At 43.4% G+C, this 22,500-nt stretch overlaps 1 protein-coding gene across 1 annotated transcript in view; it reads left to right on the top strand.

The window, feature by feature from the left end:
* The window catches only part of st18 (ST18 C2H2C-type zinc finger transcription factor), a gene marked incomplete at both ends in the record, with an annotated part of 38,039 nt that overhangs the window by 13,097 nt on the left and 2,442 nt on the right, over positions 1 to 22,500 (top strand). The window contains 9 exons of the mRNA XM_080493679.1: positions 1,247 to 1,477; positions 8,617 to 8,720; positions 13,940 to 14,002; positions 14,283 to 14,351; positions 14,533 to 14,595; positions 17,266 to 17,346; positions 21,700 to 21,921; positions 22,001 to 22,086; positions 22,175 to 22,278. Coding sequence (XP_080349805.1) covers positions 1,247 to 1,477; positions 8,617 to 8,720; positions 13,940 to 14,002; positions 14,283 to 14,351; positions 14,533 to 14,595; positions 17,266 to 17,346; positions 21,700 to 21,921; positions 22,001 to 22,086; positions 22,175 to 22,278 — 1,023 coding nt within the window. The remainder of the gene's footprint in view (positions 1 to 1,246; positions 1,478 to 8,616; positions 8,721 to 13,939; positions 14,003 to 14,282; positions 14,352 to 14,532; positions 14,596 to 17,265; positions 17,347 to 21,699; positions 21,922 to 22,000; positions 22,087 to 22,174; positions 22,279 to 22,500) is intronic.

The following is a 22,500-nucleotide window of genomic DNA, read 5'->3' as shown; positions in this document are numbered from 1 at the left end:
TTAGTCCTCATGTCACCGTCACTCATTAGTCCTCATGTCACCGTCACTCATTAGTCCTCATGTCGTCACCGTCACTCATTAGTCCTCATGTCACCGTCACTCATTAGTCCTCATGTCGTCACCGTCACTCATTAGTCCTCATGTCACCGTCACTCATTAGTCCTCATGTCGTCACCGTCACTCATTAGTCCTCATGTCACCGTCACTCATTAGTCCTCATGTCACCGTCACTCATTAGTCCTCATGTTGTGAAGACTGGATGAGGAACCAGCCACCACCTTCAGACTGGATGAAGTTCTGCTCTCCAGATGCTGAATGACAATCAGCATAATGAATCTTCACATGGACGAAAACTATACAGACACAGAAGAGCACAGATCACTTCAGTATGTGATGAACGCAGATCCATACTGCAGGAGATCCATACTGTAAGAGATCCATACTGTAGGAGATCCATACTGTAGGAGATCCATACTGCAAGAGATCCATACTGTAGGAGATCCATACTGTAAGAGATCCATACTGTAGGAGATCCATACTGTAAGAGATCCATACTGTAAGAGATCCATACTGTAGGAGATCCATACTGCAGGAGATCCATACTGTAAGAGATCCATACTGTAGGAGATCCATACTGTAAGAGATCCATACTGTAAGAGATCCATACTGTAGGAGATCCATACTATAGGAGATCCATACTGTAGGAGATCCATACTGTAAGAGATCCATACTGCAGGAGATCCATACTGTAGGAGATCCATACTGTAGGAGATCCATACTGTAGGAGATCCATACTATAGGAGATCCATACTGTAGGAGATCCATACTGTAGGAGATCCATACTGTAAGAGATCCATACAGTAGGAGATCCATACTATAGGAGATCCATACTGTAAGAGATCCATACTGTAAGAGATCCATACTGCAGAATGTAGTAGAGCTGATGTGACGGAGCTGATGTCGTGGAATTGATGAAGCTGATGTGATGGAGTTGATGTGGTGGAGCTGATGTGATGGAGCTGAAACGGTGGAGCTGATGGAGCTGATGTGACGGAGCTGATGTGATGGAGCTGATGTGACGGAGCTGATGTGACGGAGCTGATGTGATTGAGCTGATGTGACGGAGCTGATGTGACGGAGCTGATGTGATGGAGCTGATGTGACGGAGCTGATGCAGTGTAGCTGATGGAGCTAATGTGATGGAGCTGATGTAGCTGATGCTGTGGCTTGTGCTCGCTGTGTGCAGGACAAGCTGATCGATGTGGATGAAAACGGGACTTTGGATCTCAGTATGAAGAAGAGCAAAGCGATGGTGAAAGCTCCTTGCGGGATGCCGTCTTCCCCCGAGTCCTCCAGTCCCAAAGGGGGCGCCGTCCTGATAAGCCCCGCCTTCTACCCACCATTGTGCGACCCTGACAGCTGGAATGGTCACATCGCCATCAACTTCAGCAAAGGGCACGCTCTGCAGGAACCAGAGGTCCAATTACACAACCACACCACTGTAACACACTGAGTGACTGTACGTCATGTCACAACGTCATGTCACAACGTCATGTCACAACATTACGTCACAACTTCATGTCACAACGTCATGTCACAACGTCATGTCACAACGTCATGTCACAACATTACGTCACAACTTCATGTCACAACATTACGTCACAACGTCATGTCACAACGTCATGTCACAACGTCATGTCACAACGTCACGTCACAACGTCATGTCACAACGTCATGTCATAACATCACGTCACAACGTCATGTCACAACATTACGTCACAACGTCATGTCACAACGTCATGTCACAACGTCATGTCACAACGTCATGTCACAACGTCATGTCACAACATTACGTCACAACTTCATGTCACAACATTACGTCACAACATCACGTCACAACGTCACGTCACAACGTCATGTCACAACGTCACGTCACAACGTCATGTCACAACATTACGTCACAACTTCATGTCACAACATTACGTCACAACTTCATGTCACAACATTACGTCACAACGTCATGTCACAACGTCATGTCACAACGTCACGTCACAACGTCACGTCACAACGTCATGTCACAACGTCACGTCACAACGTCCCGTCACAACGTCATGTCACAACGTCATGTCACAACGTCATGTCACAACATTACGTCACAACGTCATGTCACAACATTTCGTCACAACTTCATGTCACAACGTCACGTCACAACTTCATGTCACAACACTACGTCACAACGTCATGTCACAACATTTCGTCACAACGTCATGTCACAACGTCATGTCACAACATTACGTCACAACGTCATGTCACAACATTTCGTCACAACTTCATGTCACAACGTCATGTCACAACGTCACGTCACAACTTCATGTCACAACATTACGTCACAACTTCATGTCACAACATCACGTCACAACTTCATGTCACAACATTACGTCACAACGTCATGTCACAACATTACGTCACAACGTCATGTCACAACATTTCGTCACAACTTCATGTCACAACGTCATGTCACAACGTCACGTCACAACTTCATGTCACAACATTACGTCACAACTTCATGTCACAACGTCACGTCACAACTTCATGTCACAACATTACGTCACGTCATGTCACAACATTACGTCACAACGTCATGTCACAACATTTCGTCACAACTTCATGTCACAACGTCATGTCACAACGTCACGTCACAACTTCATGTCACAACATTACGTCACAACTTCATGTCACAACGTCACGTCACAACTTCATGTCACAACATTACGTCACAACGTCACGTCACAACGTCACGTCACAACGTCACGTCACAACGTCACGTCACAACGTCACGTCACAACATTACGTCACAACTTCACGTCACAACATTACGTCACAACGTCACGTCACAACGTCATGTCACAACATCATGTCACAACGTCATGTCACAACATTACGTCACAACTTCATGTCACAACATTACGTCACAACGTCACGTCACAACGTCATGTCACAACATCATGTCACAACGTCATGTCACAACACTACGTCACAACGTCATGTCACAACGTCATGTCACAACGTCATGTCACAACATCATGTCACAACATTACGTCACAACGTCATGTCACAACGTCATGTCACAACGTCATGTCACAACATCACGTCACAACTTCATGTCACAACATTACGTCACAACGTCACGTCACAACGTCATGTCACAACGTCATGTCACAACGTCATGTCACAACGTCATGTCACAACATTACGTCACAACTTCATGTCACAACGTCACGTCACAACTTCATGTCACAACACTACGTCACAACTTCATGTCACAACGTCATGTCACAACATTTCGTCACAACTTCATGTCACAACGTCACGTCACAATGTCATGTCACAACATTACGTCACAACTTCATGTCACAACGTCACGTCACAACGTCATGTCACAACATTACGTCACAACGTCACGTCACAACTTCATGTCACAACACTACGTCACAACGTCATGTCACAACATTTCGTCACAACGTCATGTCACAACGTCACGTCACAACTTCATGTCACAACATTACGTCACAACGTCATGTCACAACATTTCGTCACAACTTCATGTCACAACGTCATGTCACAACGTCACGTCACAACTTCATGTCACAACATTACGTCACAACTTCATGTCACAACGTCACGTCACAACTTCATGTCACAACATTACGTCACAACGTCATGTCACAACATTACGTCACAACGTCATGTCACAACATTTCGTCACAACTTCATGTCACAACGTCATGTCACAACGTCACGTCACAACTTCCTGTCACAACATTACGTCACAACTTCATGTCACAACGTCACGTCACAACTTCATGTCACAACATTACGTCACAACGTCACGTCACAACGTCACGTCACAACGTCACGTCACAACGTCACGTCACAACGTCATGTCACAACTTCATGTCACAACATTACGTCACAACGTCACGTCACAACGTCATGTCACAACGTCATGTCACAACGTCATGTCACAACGTCATGTCACAACATTACGTCACAACTTCATGTCACAACATTACGTCACAACGTCATGTCACAACATTACGTCACAACGTCATGTCACAACGTCATGTCACAACGTCATGTCACAACGTCATGTCACAACGTCATGTCACAACGTCATGTCACAACATTACGTCACAACGTCACGTCACAACGTCATGTCACAACGTCATGTCACAACATTACGTCACAACGTCATGTCACAACGTCATGTCACAACATTACGTCACAACGTCATGTCACAACATTACGTCACAACGTCACGTCACAACGTCATGTCACAACGTCATGTCACAACGTCATGTCACAACGTCATGTCACAACATTACGTCACAACGTCATGTCACAACATCACGTCACAACGTCATGTCACAACATCACGTCACAACGTCATGTCACAACGTCATGTCACAACGTCATGTCACAACGTCATGTCACAACATTACGTCACAACATTACGTCACAACGTCATGTCACAACATCACGTCACAACGTCATGTCACAACATTACGTCACAACGTCATGTGACAACGTCATGTCACAACATTACGTCACAACATTACGTCACAACGTCATGTCACAACGTCATGTCACAACGTCATGTCACAACGTCATGTCACAACGTCATGTCACAACATTACGTCACAACGTCATGTCACAACGTCATGTCGCAACGTCATGTCACAACATTACGTCACAATGTCATGTGACAACGTCATGTCACAACGTCATGTCACAACATTACGTCACAACGTCATGTGACAACGTCATGTCACAACATTACGTCACAACGTCATGTCACATTGTCATGTCACAACGTCATGTCACAACATTACGTCACAACGTCATGTCACAACGTCATGTCACAACGTCATGTCACAACGTCATGTCACAATTTCACGTCATAACATTACGTCACAACGTCATGTCACAACATTACGTCACAACGTCATGTCACAACATTATATCACAACTTCATGTCACAACATTACGTCACAACGTCTTGTCACAACGTCATGTCACAACATTACGTCACAACGTCACGTCACAACGTCATGTCACAACGTCATGTCACAACATTACGTCACAACGTCACGTCACAACGTCACGTCACAACGTCACGTCACAACGTCATGTCACAACATCATGTCACAACGTCATGTCACAACATTACGTCACAACATTACGTCACAACGTCACGTCACAACGTCATGTCACAACATCACGTCACAACGTCATGTCACAACGTCATGTCACAACATTACGTCACAACGTCATGTCACAACATCACGTCACAACGTCATGTCACAACGTCATGTCACAACATTACGTCACAACGTCACGTCACAACGTCACGTCACAACGTCATGTCACAACATCATGTCACAACCTCATGTCACAACATTACGTCACAACATTACGTCACAACGTCACGTCACAACGTCATGTCACAACATCACGTCACAACGTCATGTCACAACGTCATGTCACAACATTACGTCACAACGTCATGTCACAACATTACGTCACAATGTCATGTCACAACATTACGTCACAACGTCACGTCACAATGTCATGTCACAACGTCATGTCACAACATTACGTCACAACGTCATGTCACAACGTCATGTCACAACGTCACGTCACAACGTCATGTCACAAAATCACGTCACAACGTCATGTCACAACGTCATGTCACAACGTCATGTCACAACATTACGTCACAACATTACGTCACAACGTCATGTCGCAACATTACGTCACAACGTCATGTGACAACGTCATGTGACAACGTCATGTCACAACGTCATGTCACAACGTGGAGTCACAATATGACATCACAACATGAAGTCATAAAATCACGTCACAACTCGCAGCTGCAGTTTTCATTGATTTGAAAAAAAGCATTTGACACCATAAATAATGACACATTAATGAATAAAGTACTGAGGTATGGAGTCAGAGGAGGTACTGAGGTATGGAGTCGGAGGAGGTACTGAGGAGGTACTGAGGTATGGAGTCAGAGGAAGTACTGAGGTATGGAGTCAGAGGAGGTACTGAGGTATGGAGTCAGAGGAAGTACTGAGGTATGGAGTCAGAGGAAGTACTGAGGTATGGAGTCAGAGGAGGTACTGAGGTATGGAGTCGGAGGAGGTACTGAGGAGGTACTGAGGTATGGAGTCAGAGGAAGTACTGAGGTATGGAGTCAGAGGAGGTACTGAGGTATGGAGTCAGAGGAAGTACTGAGGTATGGAGTCAGAGGAGGTACTGAGGTATGGAGTCAGAGGAAGTACTGAGGTATGGAGTCAGAGGAAGTACTGAGGTATGGAGTCAGAGGAGGTACTGAGGTATGGAGTCGGAGGAGGTACTGAGGTATGGAGTCAGAGGAGGTACTGAGGTATGGAGTCAGAGGAAGTACTGAGGTATGGAGTCAGAGGAAGTACTGAGGTATGGAGTCAGAGGAGGTACTGAGGTATGGAGTCAGAGGAAGTACTGAGGTATGGAGTCAGAGGAAGTACTGAGGTATGGAGTCAGAGGAGGTACTGAGGTATGGAGTCAGAGGAAGTACTGAGGTATGGAGTCAGAGGAGGTACTGAGGTATGGAGTCAGAGGAAGTACTGAGGTATGGAGTCGGAGGAGGTACTGAGATATGGAGTCAGAGGAAGTACTGAGGTATGGAGTCAGAGGAGGTACTGAGGTATGGAGTCAGAGGAGGTACTGAGGTATGGAGTCAGAGGAAGTACTGAGGTATGGAGTCGGAGGAGGTACTGAACTGGGTGAGAAGCTGTTTGGAGAACAGGAAGTACTTTGTTAAGATGGAGACTGTTACTCTGAACATGGGGGTCCTGTGGGGGGTCCCCCAGGGATCAGTGTTAGGACCAACACTGTTTTTACTGAACATCAACCACATCTGGAACGGCACTGGAAAGTGAAATCTGGATTATTTGCTGATGACACAAGTATTTTAGGAACTGGTGAGGATTTACAGCAACTTTTGGAATGAATCACCTCAGAGTTTAAAAAACTGTAATTATGGTTTGATGAAAATAAGTTGTCATTAAATTTATGTAAAACAAAATTGATGATTTATGGAAAATGTCAAATAAATAATCAGGCTAAAGTACAGAGAGAGGGCGTCGCTATAGAAACGATGTTGTTACTGATTAATGACAAACTTTGCTGGAAACCTCAAATAAAACAAGTTGAAAACTAAATATCCAGAAACACCAAAGCTGAACTCTCTTCATACTCTGTACCACTCACTGATACTACCTTATACTCTGTACCACTCACTGATACTACCTTATACTCGGTACCACACACTGATACTACCTTATCTAACTTACTGTGTGGGAGTACAGGGAAATACTTTTCCCTGTACTCTTATTGCTCTTTTTTGCAGTATGGCAAGTCTTTTCAGGGAACTTGTATAAGAAGTGTACACAGTGTTGGCACTAGGGAGCACACTAATCCACTTTTTTCACAATCAAAACATTTTGAATTTATCAATCTTGTGGAGTTTAAAACTATTCAAATATTTCATAAAGCAAAGATTAATTCATCACCAGATAACATTCAGAAATGTTCTGATTTAAGAGGAGAGTTAAAGTTTAAAACTCATAAAGTCCTCACCACCCGTAAAGGTTTTTGTGTCACAAACTGGCATCAAAATATGGAATAAACTGTGTGTGGAGGTTAAAGGTCAAATGTCAGTTTAAAAAGAAATGTAAAGAGTTGATCCTGGCGAGGTGTACTGCTTGGTGATGACATGAGGATTGTTTGTTCATGCAGTAGTACTGTTAGAGTGGTAGGTGTGTCTTAACTGTTGACAGTATATTATATTGTAGGATTTAATGCTTTGAAAGTGATGAAGATATATTGTTCCTTCTTTTTCGTTTTATTCTTCCTTCTCCTTTTTGTGCATGTGAAAGACATGTACAATAAAACTTTAAATCAAATCAAACATCACAACAAAAAATCACATCATGTTGTGATCCTGTCACAACGTGAAGTCACAACATCACATCATGATGTCACAACGTGAAGTCACAACATCACATCATGATGTCACAACGTGATGTCACAACGTGAAGTCAAAACATCACATCACATCATGATGTCACAACGTGAAGTCACAACATCACATCATGATGTCACAACGTGATGTCACAACATCACATCACATCATGATGTCACAACGTGAAGTCACAACGTGAAGTCACAACATCACATCACATCATGATGTCACAACGTGAAGTCACAACATCACATCATGAAGTCACAACGTGAAGTCACAACATCACATCACATCATGATGTCACAACGTGAAGTCACAACATCACATCATGATGTCACAACGTGATGTCACAACATCACATCACATCATGATGTCACAACGTGAAGTCACAACATCACATCATGATGTCACAACGTGAAGTCACAACATCACATCATGATGTCACAACGTGAAGTCACAACATCACATCATGAAGTCACAACGTGAAGTCACAACATCATCTGACAGAATTTACCACAAAACAAAAACGTGTCTGACTGCAGGAGGATTACGATCAGCTCTCATTGGACGAGCAGCAGTTTCAGGCCGATGGCCTGATGAGCCCCAAGGCTAAGCTACTGCGAGACGCCAAGAAGGAGCTGCTCAGGTACACACACACACACACACACACACACACACACACACACACACACACACACACACACACACACTGGACAGAGGATGATTTCAGGTGATGTGATGATTCATCATGTATGAGACTCTGAGGATCAGTGCTGATTGTTATTTGTTGAGTTGATGATTCGAGTCGTGAAGCTGCAGCCTCACCTGTGCAGGTGTCTTCACTCTGTGTGTACCTGCTACGTCTGCAGGTTCAGGTGGAGCATGAGTCCCTCCTCCACCCGTAGGAGGGTGGAGCACACATGTGAGTTCCTCCTCCACCTGTAGCAGCTCCACCCAGCTCCTGTAGTTCCTCCACCAAACTAAACTTTCTGCTCTACTAACTCGTCTCTCTGGTGGAAGAATGAGAGTAAATGTAAACAAGGATCTATGCTACAACCCGGGATTAACATACCTAGATTAACATACCAGGATATCTCCGTTACCTGGGTTAACATTCCTAGATATATCTGTTACCTGGATTAACATACCAGGATATCTCTGTTATCTGGATTAACATACCAGGATATCGTTGTTACCTGTATTAACATACCAGGATATCTCTGTTACCTAGATTAACTAACCCAGACATTCTGGATCCTGATCAGCATTAACAGGAAGCAGGTTATCAACTCACTAGTTCAACCAGAGTTTCCCTTCAGGATCAAAGCGTTCACATGAAAGGGGCGGAGCTTGCAGCGTGTGACCAATCACAGAGGGAGAAACCCTGCAGAGCAGCTGACTTTACCATAGAGGAGCAGTTAATCTCTGAGATTATGAAGAATTCCAACCCATCCAGCAGCTCAAAGCAAAACTGCTGCTGCAGCCAGAACCAGAACCTTCCTGACTAGTTAATGCTGACTTGGTGAGATTAGAGCAGATTAATTCATGGGACAATAGAACCAGAGTTACTTTCACTTTATCCCAGCAGAACGGTTCCAGGCAGAGCTTCCTCACTGCTCTGCTTTTACTTTACATTTTACCTCCACTGGTTCTGAGGCGGAGGTTCTGAGGCGGAGGTTCTGAGGCGGAGGTTCTGAGGCGGAGGTTCCTCCGTGTGAGTGTGGTTCCTGTTGGAATATTAATTCATCACCGTGACGACAGGAGAAGTTCTGCTTCCATTAATTCATGGTTCTGCAGTTCTGTCAGCGTCAGCATTATTATTAAGCTCATTATTCCAGATCAACCCTCGTGGAGCCAAACAGACCTGGAACAAGTGAAGAACCAGAACCAGAACCAGAACCAGAACCTCCTTCAAAGCTCAGTGACCAGGATTTATTGGGTTCAGTCAAAAGGATTGATCTTTCCCTAAGCTCCTCCCACTATCCACACACCAATCAGGATCCTATCACTGGGTGGGTCATTTTCCAAGGGATGTGATTGGTCAGGAGGCGAAGTGTTTATACTGGTTGATCGCTGATCCAGAACACAAACCTGCTCCAGAGCAGGTTAGAGGATCAGTCAGTCACCACAGTGATTTTCCAGGTGAGAAGTGAACTTGCGCCACAGTACAGAAAACCAGAGTTAATCCCGAAGTTAATGCAGAATAGAAAAGCAGAGTTAATCATGAAGTTAATCCAGAATAGAAAACCAGATTTAATCCTGAAGTTAATCCAGAATATAAAAGCAGAGTTAATCCTGACGTTATCTGGATATGAGAAAACCAGAGTTAATCGTGAAGTTAATCCAGAATAGAAAACCAGATTTAATCCTGAAGTTAATCCAAAATATAAAACCAGAGTTAATCCTAAAGTTACCTTGGAAAGAGAAAACCAGAGTTATTCCTGAAGTTAATCCAGAATAGAAAACCAGAGTTAATCCTAAAGTTACCTTGGAAAGAGAAAACCAGAGTTATTCCTGAAGTTAATCCAGAATAGAAAACCAGAGTTAATCCTGATGTTAATCCAGAATAGACAACCAGAGTTATTCCCAAAGTTACCTCGAAAAGAGAAAACCAGAGTTAAACCTGAAGTTAATCCAGAATAGAAAACCAGAGTTAATCCTGAAGTTACCCCAATAAAAGGAAACTAGAGTTAATCGTGAAGTTAATCCAGAATAGAAAACCAGAGTTAATCCTGAAGTTACCTCAATAAAATAAAACCAGAGTTAATCCTGAAGTTAATCCAGAATAGAAAACCAGATTTAATCCTAAAGTTAATCCAGAATAGAAAAGCAGCGTTAATCCTGAAGTTACCTTGAAAAGAGAAAACCAGAGTTAATCCGAAAGTTAATCCAAAATAGAAAACCAGAGTTAATTCTGAAAGTTAATCCAGAATAGAAAACCAGAGTTAATCCTAAAGTTAATCCAAAATAGAAAACCAGAGTTTATCCTGAAAGTTAATCCAGAATAGAAAACCAGAATTAATCCTAAAGTTAATCCAAAATAGAAAACCAGATTTAATCCTAAAATTACCTTGAAAAGAGAAAACCAGAGTTAATCCTAAAGTTAATCCAAAATAGAAAACCAGAGTTAATCCTGAAGTTAATCCAGAATAGAAAACCAGCGTTAATCCTAAAGTTACCTGGATAAGAGAAAACCAGAGTTAATCCTGATGTTAATCCAGAATAGAAAACCAGAGTTAATCCTAAAATTACCTGTATAAGAGAAAACCAGAGTTAATCCTGATGTTAATCCAGAATAGAAAAGCAGTGTTAATCCTAAAGTTACCTGGATAAGGGAAAACCAGAGTTAATCCTGAAGTTAATCCAAAATAGAAAACCAGAGTTAATCCTGATGTTAATCCAGAATAGAAAAGCAGTGTTAATCCTAAAGTTACCTTGATAAGGGAAAACCAGAGTTAATCCTGAAGTTAATCCAAAATAGAAAACCAGAGTTAATTCTGAAGGTTAATCCAGACTAGAAAACCAGATTTAATCCTAAAATTACCTGGATAAGAGAAAACCAGAGTTAATCCTGAAGTTACCTCAATAAACGAAAACCAGAGTTAATCCTGATGTTAATCCAGAATAGAAAACCAGCGTTAATCCTAAAGTTACCTGGATAAGAGAAAACCAGAATTAATCCTGATGTTAATCCAGAATAGAAAACCAGAGTTAATCCTAAAATTACCTGGATAAGAGAAAACCAGAGTTAATCCTGAAGTTATCTGGATATGAGAAAACCAGAGTTAATCGTGAAGTTAATCCAGAATAGAAAACCAGATTTAATCCTGAAGTTAATCCAAAATATAAAACCAGAGTTAATCCTAAAGTTACCTTGGAAAGAGAAAACCAGAGTTATTCCTGAAGTTAATCCAAAATATAAAACCAGAGTTAATCCTGAAATTAATCCAGAATAGAAAACCAGATTTAATCCTAAAATTAATCCAGAATAGAAAACCAGAGTTAATCCTAAAGTTACCTTGGAAAGAGAAAACCAGAGTTAAACCTGAAGTTAATCCAGAATAGAAAACCAGAGTTAATCCTAAAGTTACCTTGGAAAGAGAAAACCAGAGTTATTCCTGAAGTTAATCCAGAATAGAAAACCAGAGTTAATCCTGATGTTAATCCAGAATAGACAACCAGAGTTATTCCCAAAGTTACCTCGAAAAGAGAAAACCAGAGTTAAACCTGAAGTTAATCCAGAATAGAAAACCAGAGTTAATCCTGAAGTTACCCCAATAAAAGGAAACTAGAGTTAATCGTGAAGTTAATCCAGAATAGAAAACCAGAGTTAATCCTGAAGTTACCTCAATAAAAGAAAACCAGAGTTAATCCTGAAGTTAATCCAGAATAGAAAACCAGATTTAATCCTAAAATTAATCCAGAATAGAAAAGCAGCGTTAATCCTGAAGTTACCTTGAAAAGAGAAAACCAGAGTTAATCCGAAAGTTAATCCAAAATAGAAAACCAGAGTTAATTCTGAAAGTTAATCCAGAATAGAAAACCAGAGTTAATCCGAAAGTTAATCCAAAATAGAAAACCAGAGTTTATCCTGAAAGTTAATCCAGAATAGAAAACCAGAGTTAATCCTAAAGTTAATCCAAAATAGAAAACCAGATTTAATCCTAAAATTACCTTGAAAAGAGAAAACCAGAGTTAATCCTAAAGTTAATCCAAAATAGAAAACCAGAGTTAATCCTGAAAGTTAATCCAGAATAGAAAACCAGACTTAATCCTAAAGTTACCTTGATAAGAGAAAACCAGAGTTAATCCTGAAGTTAATCCAGAATAGAAAACCAGAGTTAATCCTAAAGTTACCTTGATAAGGGAAAACCAGAGTTAATCCTGAAGTTAATCCAGAAGTTACCTCAATAAACGAAAACCAGAGTTAATCCTGATGTTAATCCAGAATAGAAAACCAGCGTTAATCCTAAAGTTACCTGGATAAGAGAAAACCAGAGTTAATCCTGATGTTAATCCAGAATAGAAAACCAGAGTTAATCCTAAAATTACCTGTATAAGAGAAAACCAGAGTTAATCCTGATGTTAATCCAGAATAGAAAAGCAGTGTTAATCCTAAAGTTACCTGGATAAGGGAAAACCAGAGTTAATCCTGAAGTTAATCCAAAATAGAAAACCAGAGTTAATCCTGATGTTAATCCAGAATAGAAAAGCAGTGTTAATCCTAAAGTTACCTTGATAAGGGAAAACCAGAGTTAATCCTGAAGTTAATCCAAAATAGAAAACCAGAGTTAATCCTGAAAGTTAATCCAGAATAGAAAACCAGATTTAATCCTAAAATTACCTGGATAAGAGAAAACCAGAGTTAATCCTGAAGTTACCTCAATAAACGAAAACCAGAGTTAATCCTGATGTTAATCCAGAATAGAAAACCAGCGTTAATCCTAAAGTTACCTGGATAAGAGAAAACCAGGATTAATCCTGATGTTAATCCAGAATAGAAAACCAGAGTTAATCCTAAAATTACCTGGATAAGAGAAAACCAGAGTTAATCCTGATGTTAATCCAGAATAGAAAACCAGAGTTAATCCTAAAATTACCTGGATAAGAGAAAACCAGAGTTAATCCTGATGTTAATCCAGAATAGAAAACCAGAGTTAATCCTAAAATTACCTGGATAAGAGAAAACCAGAGTTAATCCTGATGTTAATCCAGAATAGAAAAGCAGTGTTAATCCTAAAGTTACCTGGATAAGAGAAAACCAGAGTCGTAGTATAGGCCCCATGTCTCTGTAGACCAGCTCAGACCTGTGTAGACCTACTCTGTAGCTCCGTGTAGACCTGGTCCGTGTTCTGTCTCCTCCAGTTGTCCCACTCCGGGTTGTGATGGCAGCGGACATGTGACCGGGAACTACGCTTCACACCGCAGGTACAGGACCACCTGGTGGGGGGGGGGGGGGGGGGGTTAATATTATTATTAATGTGAGGTAATAATGCCACGTTTCCCCAATGACACAAATTATCATCATAAAATAATTTATGTTCTGAACAATAATTCATGTATGATTCCTAATTATGCATCTTCACACACACCATGACGATGAGGATGGGGTGTGTGAGGAGTGACCAAGAGAAGCTACAGGCTGAGGAGTGACGGGCTGAGGAGTGACGGGGTGAATGAGAGAGTAACTGTAACTTCTCCTCCACAGTGTGTCTGGATGTCCTCTGGCTGATAAAACCCTCAAATCTCTGATGGCAGCAAACTCTCAGGAACTCAGGTAGAGTTCACTCTGCAGAGCTGCTCACTCCTCCCCGCCTCAACCCAGTCCAAACAGGGGTGTGTGTGTGTGTGTGTGTGTGTGTGTGTGTGTGTGTGTGTGTGTGTGTGTGTGTGTGTGTGTGTGTGTGTGTGTGTGTGTGTGTGTGTGTGTGTGTGTGTGTGTGTGTGTGCTCCTGCAGGTGTCCCACACTTGGATGTGATGGATCCGGACATGTAACTGGCAACTACGCTTCACACAGGAGGTACAACCTTCTTTCAATTCATAATCCTTCCTTCAGTCAATCAGTCAGTCAGTCAGTCAGTCAGTCAGTCAGTCAGTCAGTCAGTCAGTCAGTCAGTCAGTCAGTCAGTCAGTCAGCGAGTCAGTCAGTCAGTCAGTCAGTCAGTCAGTCAATCAGTCAGTCAGCGAGTCAGTCAGTCAGTCAGTCAGTCAGTCAGTCAGTCAGTCAGTCAGTCAGTCAGTCAGTCAGTCAGTCAGTCATCCACCAGACAAAGATCTTTATCACATTTTTATTTCGCTTTTATCAAAAGTGGATAAATATTTTCTGGCCTTTTCGTCTCTTGTTGGGGTCCTGGTCATTTCCTGGTCATTTCCTGGTCATTTCCTGGTCATTTCCTGGTCATTTCCTGGTCATTTTTGGTTGTTATCTCTTTGTTTCCTGTTTATTTACTAGTTTTTTCCTGGTCATTTCCTGGTCATTTCCTGGTAGTTTCCATGTTTCCTGACTATTTCCTGGTCATTTCCTTGTTTCCTGGTCGTGTTTGGGTAATGTCCCTGTCTTTTCCTGGTAATGTCCCTGTCTTTTCCCAGTCATTTCCTGGTTGTTTTCCAGTCATATGGTAATGTCCCGGTCATTTCCTGGTAATGTCCCTGTCTTTTCCCAGTCCTTTCCTGGTCATTTCCTAGTTTCCTGGTCCTTTCCTGGTTGTTCATCTGTTCAGACGTTCTTCTTTAGACGACATTATTCCAGAAGGATCCGTTTGATTTCTTCACCTCAACTTCACAGAGAAAAAAATGAAAATCCATGAAATCACAGATTTTCTCTTCACGGGACGATTGTTGTTTTTCTTCCTCATAACTTCCACAACCTTCCCAAATCATATGAATCGTTTGAATTTGGACTAGTTGATGAAAGAAAAGTTAGCGTGACTAGAACGGAGTGACGACGCTTCACTTCAGCTCAAATCGTCGGCGACTTGTCGGACCAGAGAAACGATCTGATCCTTCGTCAGGCAGACGAGCTGAAAACAAGTCTGAACAAACAGAGACATGTCATTCATGTCCTCCAAACCGACGGTGAAGCCGAGGGTGAATCTTAAAATATCGTTCAGCTCGTCAACATCTGGTTTCCCGTTTGACTGGATTACAAATAATCTGACTAATCTGGGGATTATTTTCATCTCTAAACATTTTTCACTTCAAACCATTGAAAGATGCAAGTTTAAGCAAGTCAAATAGTTTATGAACACACGTTAGATAATATATAAGGACTGAGTGTATATTAATAATAATTACCTGTAACTTAAGTTGAATAAACTTTAGAGTTAAAAGAAGTTTTGTTTTGGATTCAGAGTGAAACTTTAAACAAAGTCACATGAGAAGGTTTGTTTCTCTTCTTTTCAAGGATTTTAATGTTTCCATGTGATTTAACATGATTCATCATGATTCATCATGATTTAACATGATTCATCATGATTTAACATGATTCATCATGATTTAACATGATTCATCATGATTCATCATGATTTAACATGATTCATCATGATTTAACATGATTCATCATGATTTAACATGATTCATCATGATTTAACATGATTTGATGGGCTGTGCGGGGTTTGATGTCTGACTTGTTACTGACTTGTGTGACTTGCTACTGCATTGTCACTGACTCGTTACTGACTAATTACTGACTCCTGACTCGTCACTGACTCATTACTGACTCAGTACTGACTCGTTACTGGCTCATTACTGACTCCTGACTCGTTACTGACTCAGTACTGACTCGTCAGTGACTCGTTACTGGCTCATTACTGACTCCTGACTCGTCACTGACTCGTTACTGACTCAGTACTGACTCGTCACTGACTCGTTACTGGCTCATTACTGACTCCTGACTCGTTACTGACTCAGTACTGACTCGTCACTGACTCGTCACTGATTCGTTACTGGCTCATTACTGACTCCTGACTCGTTACTGACTAATTACTGACTCCTGACTCGTTACTGACTAATTACTGACTCCTGACTCGTCAGTGACTCGTTACTGGCTCGTCACTGACTCGTCACTGACTCGTTACTGGCTCATTACTGACTCCTGACTCGTTACTGACTCAGTACTGACTCGTTACTGACTCGTCACTGACTCGTTACTGGCTCATTACTGACTCCTGACTCGTTACTGACTCAGTACTGACTCGTCACTGACTCATCACTGACTCGTCACTGACTCGTTACTGACTCAGTACTGACTCGTGACTGACTCAGGACTGACTCCTGACTCGTCACTGACTCATCACTGACTCGTCACTGACTCGTGACTGACTCAGTACTGACTCGTTACTGACTCAGTACTGACTCGTTACTGACTCAGTACTGACTCGTCACTGACTCATCACTGACTCGTCACTGACTCGTTACTGACTCAGTACTGACTCGTGACTGACTCAGGACTGACTCCTGACTCGTCACTGACTCATCACTGACTCGTGACTGACTCAGTACTGACTCGTTACTGACTCAGTACTGACTCGTCACTGACTCAGTACTGACTCGTTACTGACTCAGTACTGACTCGTCACTGACTCGTCACTGACTCAGTACTGACTCGTCACTGACTCGTGTGACTCGTTATTGATTGTTTGACCCAATACTGCATTGCTACTGACGGGTGTGACTGCTGTGGTTCCTGCAGCCTGTCCGGGTGCCCTCGAGCCAGGAAAGGAGGGTTGAAGTTCACAACCAACAAGGACGACAAGGATGAGCCGGAGCTGAAGTAAGAGCCGCTGTGATTGGCCAGCCCGAGTGCCACATTAGTGAATTGTTTCTGAGGATTAGCGGTGGTTTTCCTGCTTTCTGACAAGAGAAGAAAAGAGCGAATCCTCTGCAGCTTTAATCACAGAACAAATGGTGATTGGAACCAAAATAATGGGATTGATTCCCAGTTTAAATCCAAAGTCACAAACCTGAGCTGTGTTTGCTTCTACATCTGGACACTCGCTGTTCTTTGTAATTACTAATGCCAGGTCGCAGGCTTAGGAATTAGACGGGAATAGATCTGATGCACATGGTGGTGGTGGAGGGGTGGTGGTGGGGGGGGTGAGGGTGGGGGGGGGTGCTACACACTGGGCCATATGGCGCTCTATTGTCCGGCTGTACCTGCACTGTTGTTTTGTCCTCTAAGTGCTGCAACACAACGCTGAAACAGGCTTTTTGAAGCACACACACCATTTGGATCATCTCAGTCGACCTTTGACCTTTATCAATGATGGAAAGGGTGAGCCGCCCCCAAATTACCTTCTCTCGCAGGCGGGGGGGGGGGGGGGGGGGGCGCTCCACAATTATGTGTAATTCATGTCACTCCATTACTGACCTGCAGGAAGTGGCGCTGCAAACGCAGCCAGCAAACTCGCAATGAGAGGCTGTTTTCCGTCGCCTCGTGTGCACGCCACCCGTGTGCACGCCACCCGTGTGCACACCGCTACATGTGCATGCCACCCAGTGCACATGCTGCCTTGTGTGCACGCTGTCTCTCGCCTGGTGTGCACGCCGCCCAGTGCACACACCGCCTCATGTGCACACCACCTCTCGCGTCATGTCCACGCCGCCCAGTGCACACGCCGCCCAGTGCACACGCCGCCTGGTGTGCACGCCGCCCAGTGTGCACACCGCCCAGTGTGCACGCCGCCTCTCGCCTCGTGTGCACACCGCCCAGTGTGCACGCTGCCTCACGCCCAGTGTGCACACCGCCCAGTGTGCACGCCGCCTCACGCCCAGTGTGCACGCCGCCCAGTGTGCACGCCGCCCAGTGTGCACGCCGCCCAGTGTGCACTCCGCCTCTCGCCTCGTGTGCACACCGCCCAGTGTGCACGCCGCCTCACGCCCAGTGTGCACGCCGCCCAGTGTGCACGCCGCCCAGTGTGCACGCCGCCTCACGCCCAGTGTGCACGCCGCCCAGTGTGCACGCCGCCCAGTGTGCACGCCGCCTCTCGCCTCGTGTGCACGCCACCCAGTGTGCACGCCGCCCAGTGTGCACGCCGCCTCTCGCCTCGTGTGCACGCCACCCAGTGTGCACGCCGCCCAGTGTGCACGCCGCCCAGTGTGCACGCCGCCCAGTGTGCACGCCGCCCAGTGTGCACGCCGCCTCACGCCCAGTGTGCACGCCGCCCAGTGTGCACGCCGCCCAGTGTGCACGCCGCCCAGTGTGCACGCCGCCTCACGCCCAGTGTGCACGCCGCCCAGTGTGCACGCCGCCCAGTGTGCACGCCGCCCAGTGTGCACGCCGCCCAGTGTGCATACGGAGCAAGTTTACAGATTACAACTTCCTGCTAATGTGATTATTTGATCCCAGACTTCATGTTTAATCGGCGTTTGCAGGATTAATCAGCGTAATGGAACAAATCTTCCTGCCGTTAATCCAAAGATTATTTTTCATCATCTCAGAGAAGATTTTTATCTTTTTAATGACCATAAAGTTTTTCTCCAACAATTGACGAAACAGAAAATGTATGAATTCTGATTTTAAGAACACAATAAACAACAAAACATAAATTCCCTCCATAGTAAAATTGATGCTCATGAAATTCAGAAACAAACTATTTTCAACTTCTCATGGAACGTTGTAGTTTGTTATTTACATCGTTACGTGCAGCTACTTGTGGTATTTCCAGTTCAAGGTATTTGTATTTTCATAAAGTCAGATTGTAGTAGATTTTGCCGGGATTATGTGTTTGGTATTTATTCAGTGTTCATTAGTCGGTGTTGCAGTTGACTGGTTTGCTGTAGTTCTTAGTTGTTGTCTGTAGTTACAGTCGACTTTAACAACACTTGTTTGTAGTTATTTCTTGTAGTTTGCAGGAATCTGTAGTGGTTTGCAGGAATGTGGCACTGCGAGTAAAAAAAAGGAATATACATCGTTAAATGTATGTACTTACACATTACTGTACAATCATAAATACTGTAGGAATAAATATTATAATAATAATGGTTGTGCATTATTGCAGTAATTATCGTAATTTGTCCTATTTTGTTGTTATTCGTTGTAATCTGTGGTAATTTGTACTGACTTGTTTTAGCTTGGAATCTATTGTCACTTGTAGTTATTTGTTTTAGTAATTGAAGTAGTTTGTTTTAATTAATCTGTGGTGATTTCCAATAATTTGTGGCAGATCGCAGTAATTTGTGATCATTTTTAGTCATTTAGGGTTAGGGTCATTACCTCATGATTTGCTGTAGTTTATTGTAATAATGAATTAAAAGTAGTAATTTGTTGTAGTTTATCATAATGATGAATAGATTGAACTAATGTGTTATAGTTTATTGTATTAATGAATTCATGGTAGTGATTTGTTGTAGTTTATTGTAATAATGAATTAATTGTTGTAATTTTCAATCAATGAATCTTTTGCAGACTCTTAGGTCCATATAAAAACATAAATAACATAATAATAAACCCATTATTGAAAATTATAAAAACAGCAAACGAACAACAACAATAAAGTAGAATATTAAAGCATATAAGCTCCACCATGATCCATAACGTAACATAATGATCCATAATGATCCATAACGTAACGTAATGATCCATAATGATCCATAACGTAACATAACGTAACATAACGTAACATAACGTAACATAATGATCCATAACGTAACATAACGTAACATAACGTAACATAACGTAACATAACGTAACATAATGATCCATAACGTAACATAACGTAACATAACGTAACATAACGTAACATAATGATCCATAACGTAACATAACGTAACATAACGTAACATAATGATCCATAACGTAACATAATGATCCATAACGTAACGTAATGATCCATAACGTAACATAACGTAACATAATGATCCATAACGTAACATAACGTAACATAACGTAACATAACGTAACATAATGATCCATAACGTAACATAACGTAACATAACGTAACATAATGATCCATAACGTAACATAATGATCCATAACGTAACGTAATGATCCATAACGTAACATAACGTAACATAACGTAACATAATGATCCATAACGTAACGTAATGATCCATAACGTTCCATAATGTAACGTAATGATCCATAACGTTCCATAATGTAACGTAACATTCCATGACAGAGGGTCAGAGTGGTGGACCACAGAGGGTCAGAGCAGCTGATTAGTTAGCAGCTGATTGGTTAGCAGCTGATTAGTTAGCAGCTGATGGTTAGCAGCTGATTAGTTAGCAGCTGATTGGTTAACAGCTGATTGGCTCTCCTCCACCGTCTCACTGCATCGTTACGTCGACCTGCAGCTTGTTGATTCTAGTAATCATGAAGTATTTGTAGTCGTTTTGTTAGAATTTGTAGTTCATTGTAATAATTAATTGTAGTAATTTGTTGGTTGTAGTTTTTGTCTTTTATTTATTCATTCATTTCAGGCATGTGACATATGTACCCCCCCCCCCCCCCCCACCCCCCAACACCCCCCCACACCCCCCAAACCTCTCAACACCGCAACACCCCCCCCACCCCCCCCCACCCCCCCACACCCCCCCAACACCCCCCCACACCCCCCAAACCTCTCAACACCGCAACACCCCCCAACACCCCCCCCCCCCCCCCCCCACCCCCCCCCCCACACCCACACACTCTCTGCTGGTTGTTCTTTCACTGCATTGTGGCAAAGACCCGATCTGACTGCATCACCAGCACTTAATCACACACACACACACACACACACACACACACACACACACACACACACACACACACACACACACACACACACACACACACACACACACACACACACACACACACACACACACACACACACCTCATATATCTGATTAACATGCCTGAAAAGGAAGTAGCTTTATTGTAATAATTAGTTTGTTGTAATCTGTGGTCATTTGTTGTAGTTCACTGTAGTTTACTGTAGTTTACTGTAGTTTACTGTAGTTTACTGTACTGGTGAATGGATTTCACTATATATAACAGCCCATCAGTAGTCATATTCACCCGTTCATTGCAGTACTTTGTTGTACTTTACTGTCCTGATGAATTGTAGGAACCTGTACTGAGCTGTCAGCTGAGTGAGTGTGAGCTCCTGTCCGCAGGTTTTAACAGACTATCGCTCGGCAGGTGTCCGGTGTTGGGCTGCGATGGACAGGGTCACGTCTCGGGGAAGTACACCTCGCACCGCAGCGCCGCCAGCTGCCCGCTCGCCGCCTCGCGCCAGAAAGAGTCGTGTGTGAACGGGCCACCGTTCGCCTGGAAGAGCAACAAGCAGGAGTTGCCGCACTGCCCGCTTCCCGGCTGCAACGGGCTGGGGCACGCCAACAACGTGTTCGCCACGCACAGAAGGTGAGTCCGCCATCCCGCCTGCCGCCGCCGCCGCCGCTCGCAGCGTGCTGACTAATCTCTGCTGTGGTTTGTGACCCAGCTTGTCGGGCTGCCCGCTGAACGCTCAGAGCATCAAGAAGAAGCACTCGGACGAGGAGATGACCATCAAACTGAGAGCCAGCAGCGGTGAGCAGCACGCTCTGCGAGAACTGGCCCCGCCCCTGGCCCCGCCCCTGGCCCCGCCCCCACTAACCCAGGTTCTGCTTTTCACCAGGTGTTGAAAACAAAGAGGACGTGCAGCATTTGGATCATGAAATCAAAGACCTGAAGGACTCCAACATGAAAATAGAAGCAGACATGATGCAGCTCCACACGCAGGTAAGTTTCTCCTCCGTCCTCGTCCAGAGCGTTCGGACACCAACAACCACCGACACAACACCAGAGCGGAAATGTCCCTGGCAGCTCTATCGACTGTTCTATCAACTGTTCTACCGACTGTTCTACTGGCTGTTCTACCGACTATTCTCCTACCGGCTGTTCTCCTACCGACTGTTTCTCTACCAACTGTTCCACCGACTGTTCCCCTACAGACTGTTCTAT

Source organism: Lipophrys pholis (assembly GCF_963383615.2).
Source record: "Lipophrys pholis genome assembly, contig: SCAFFOLD_81, whole genome shotgun sequence".
In the NCBI taxonomy this organism is placed as follows: Eukaryota; Metazoa; Chordata; class Actinopteri; order Blenniiformes; family Blenniidae; genus Lipophrys; species Lipophrys pholis.
This window is presented reverse-complemented; position numbering and strand designations above follow the sequence as displayed.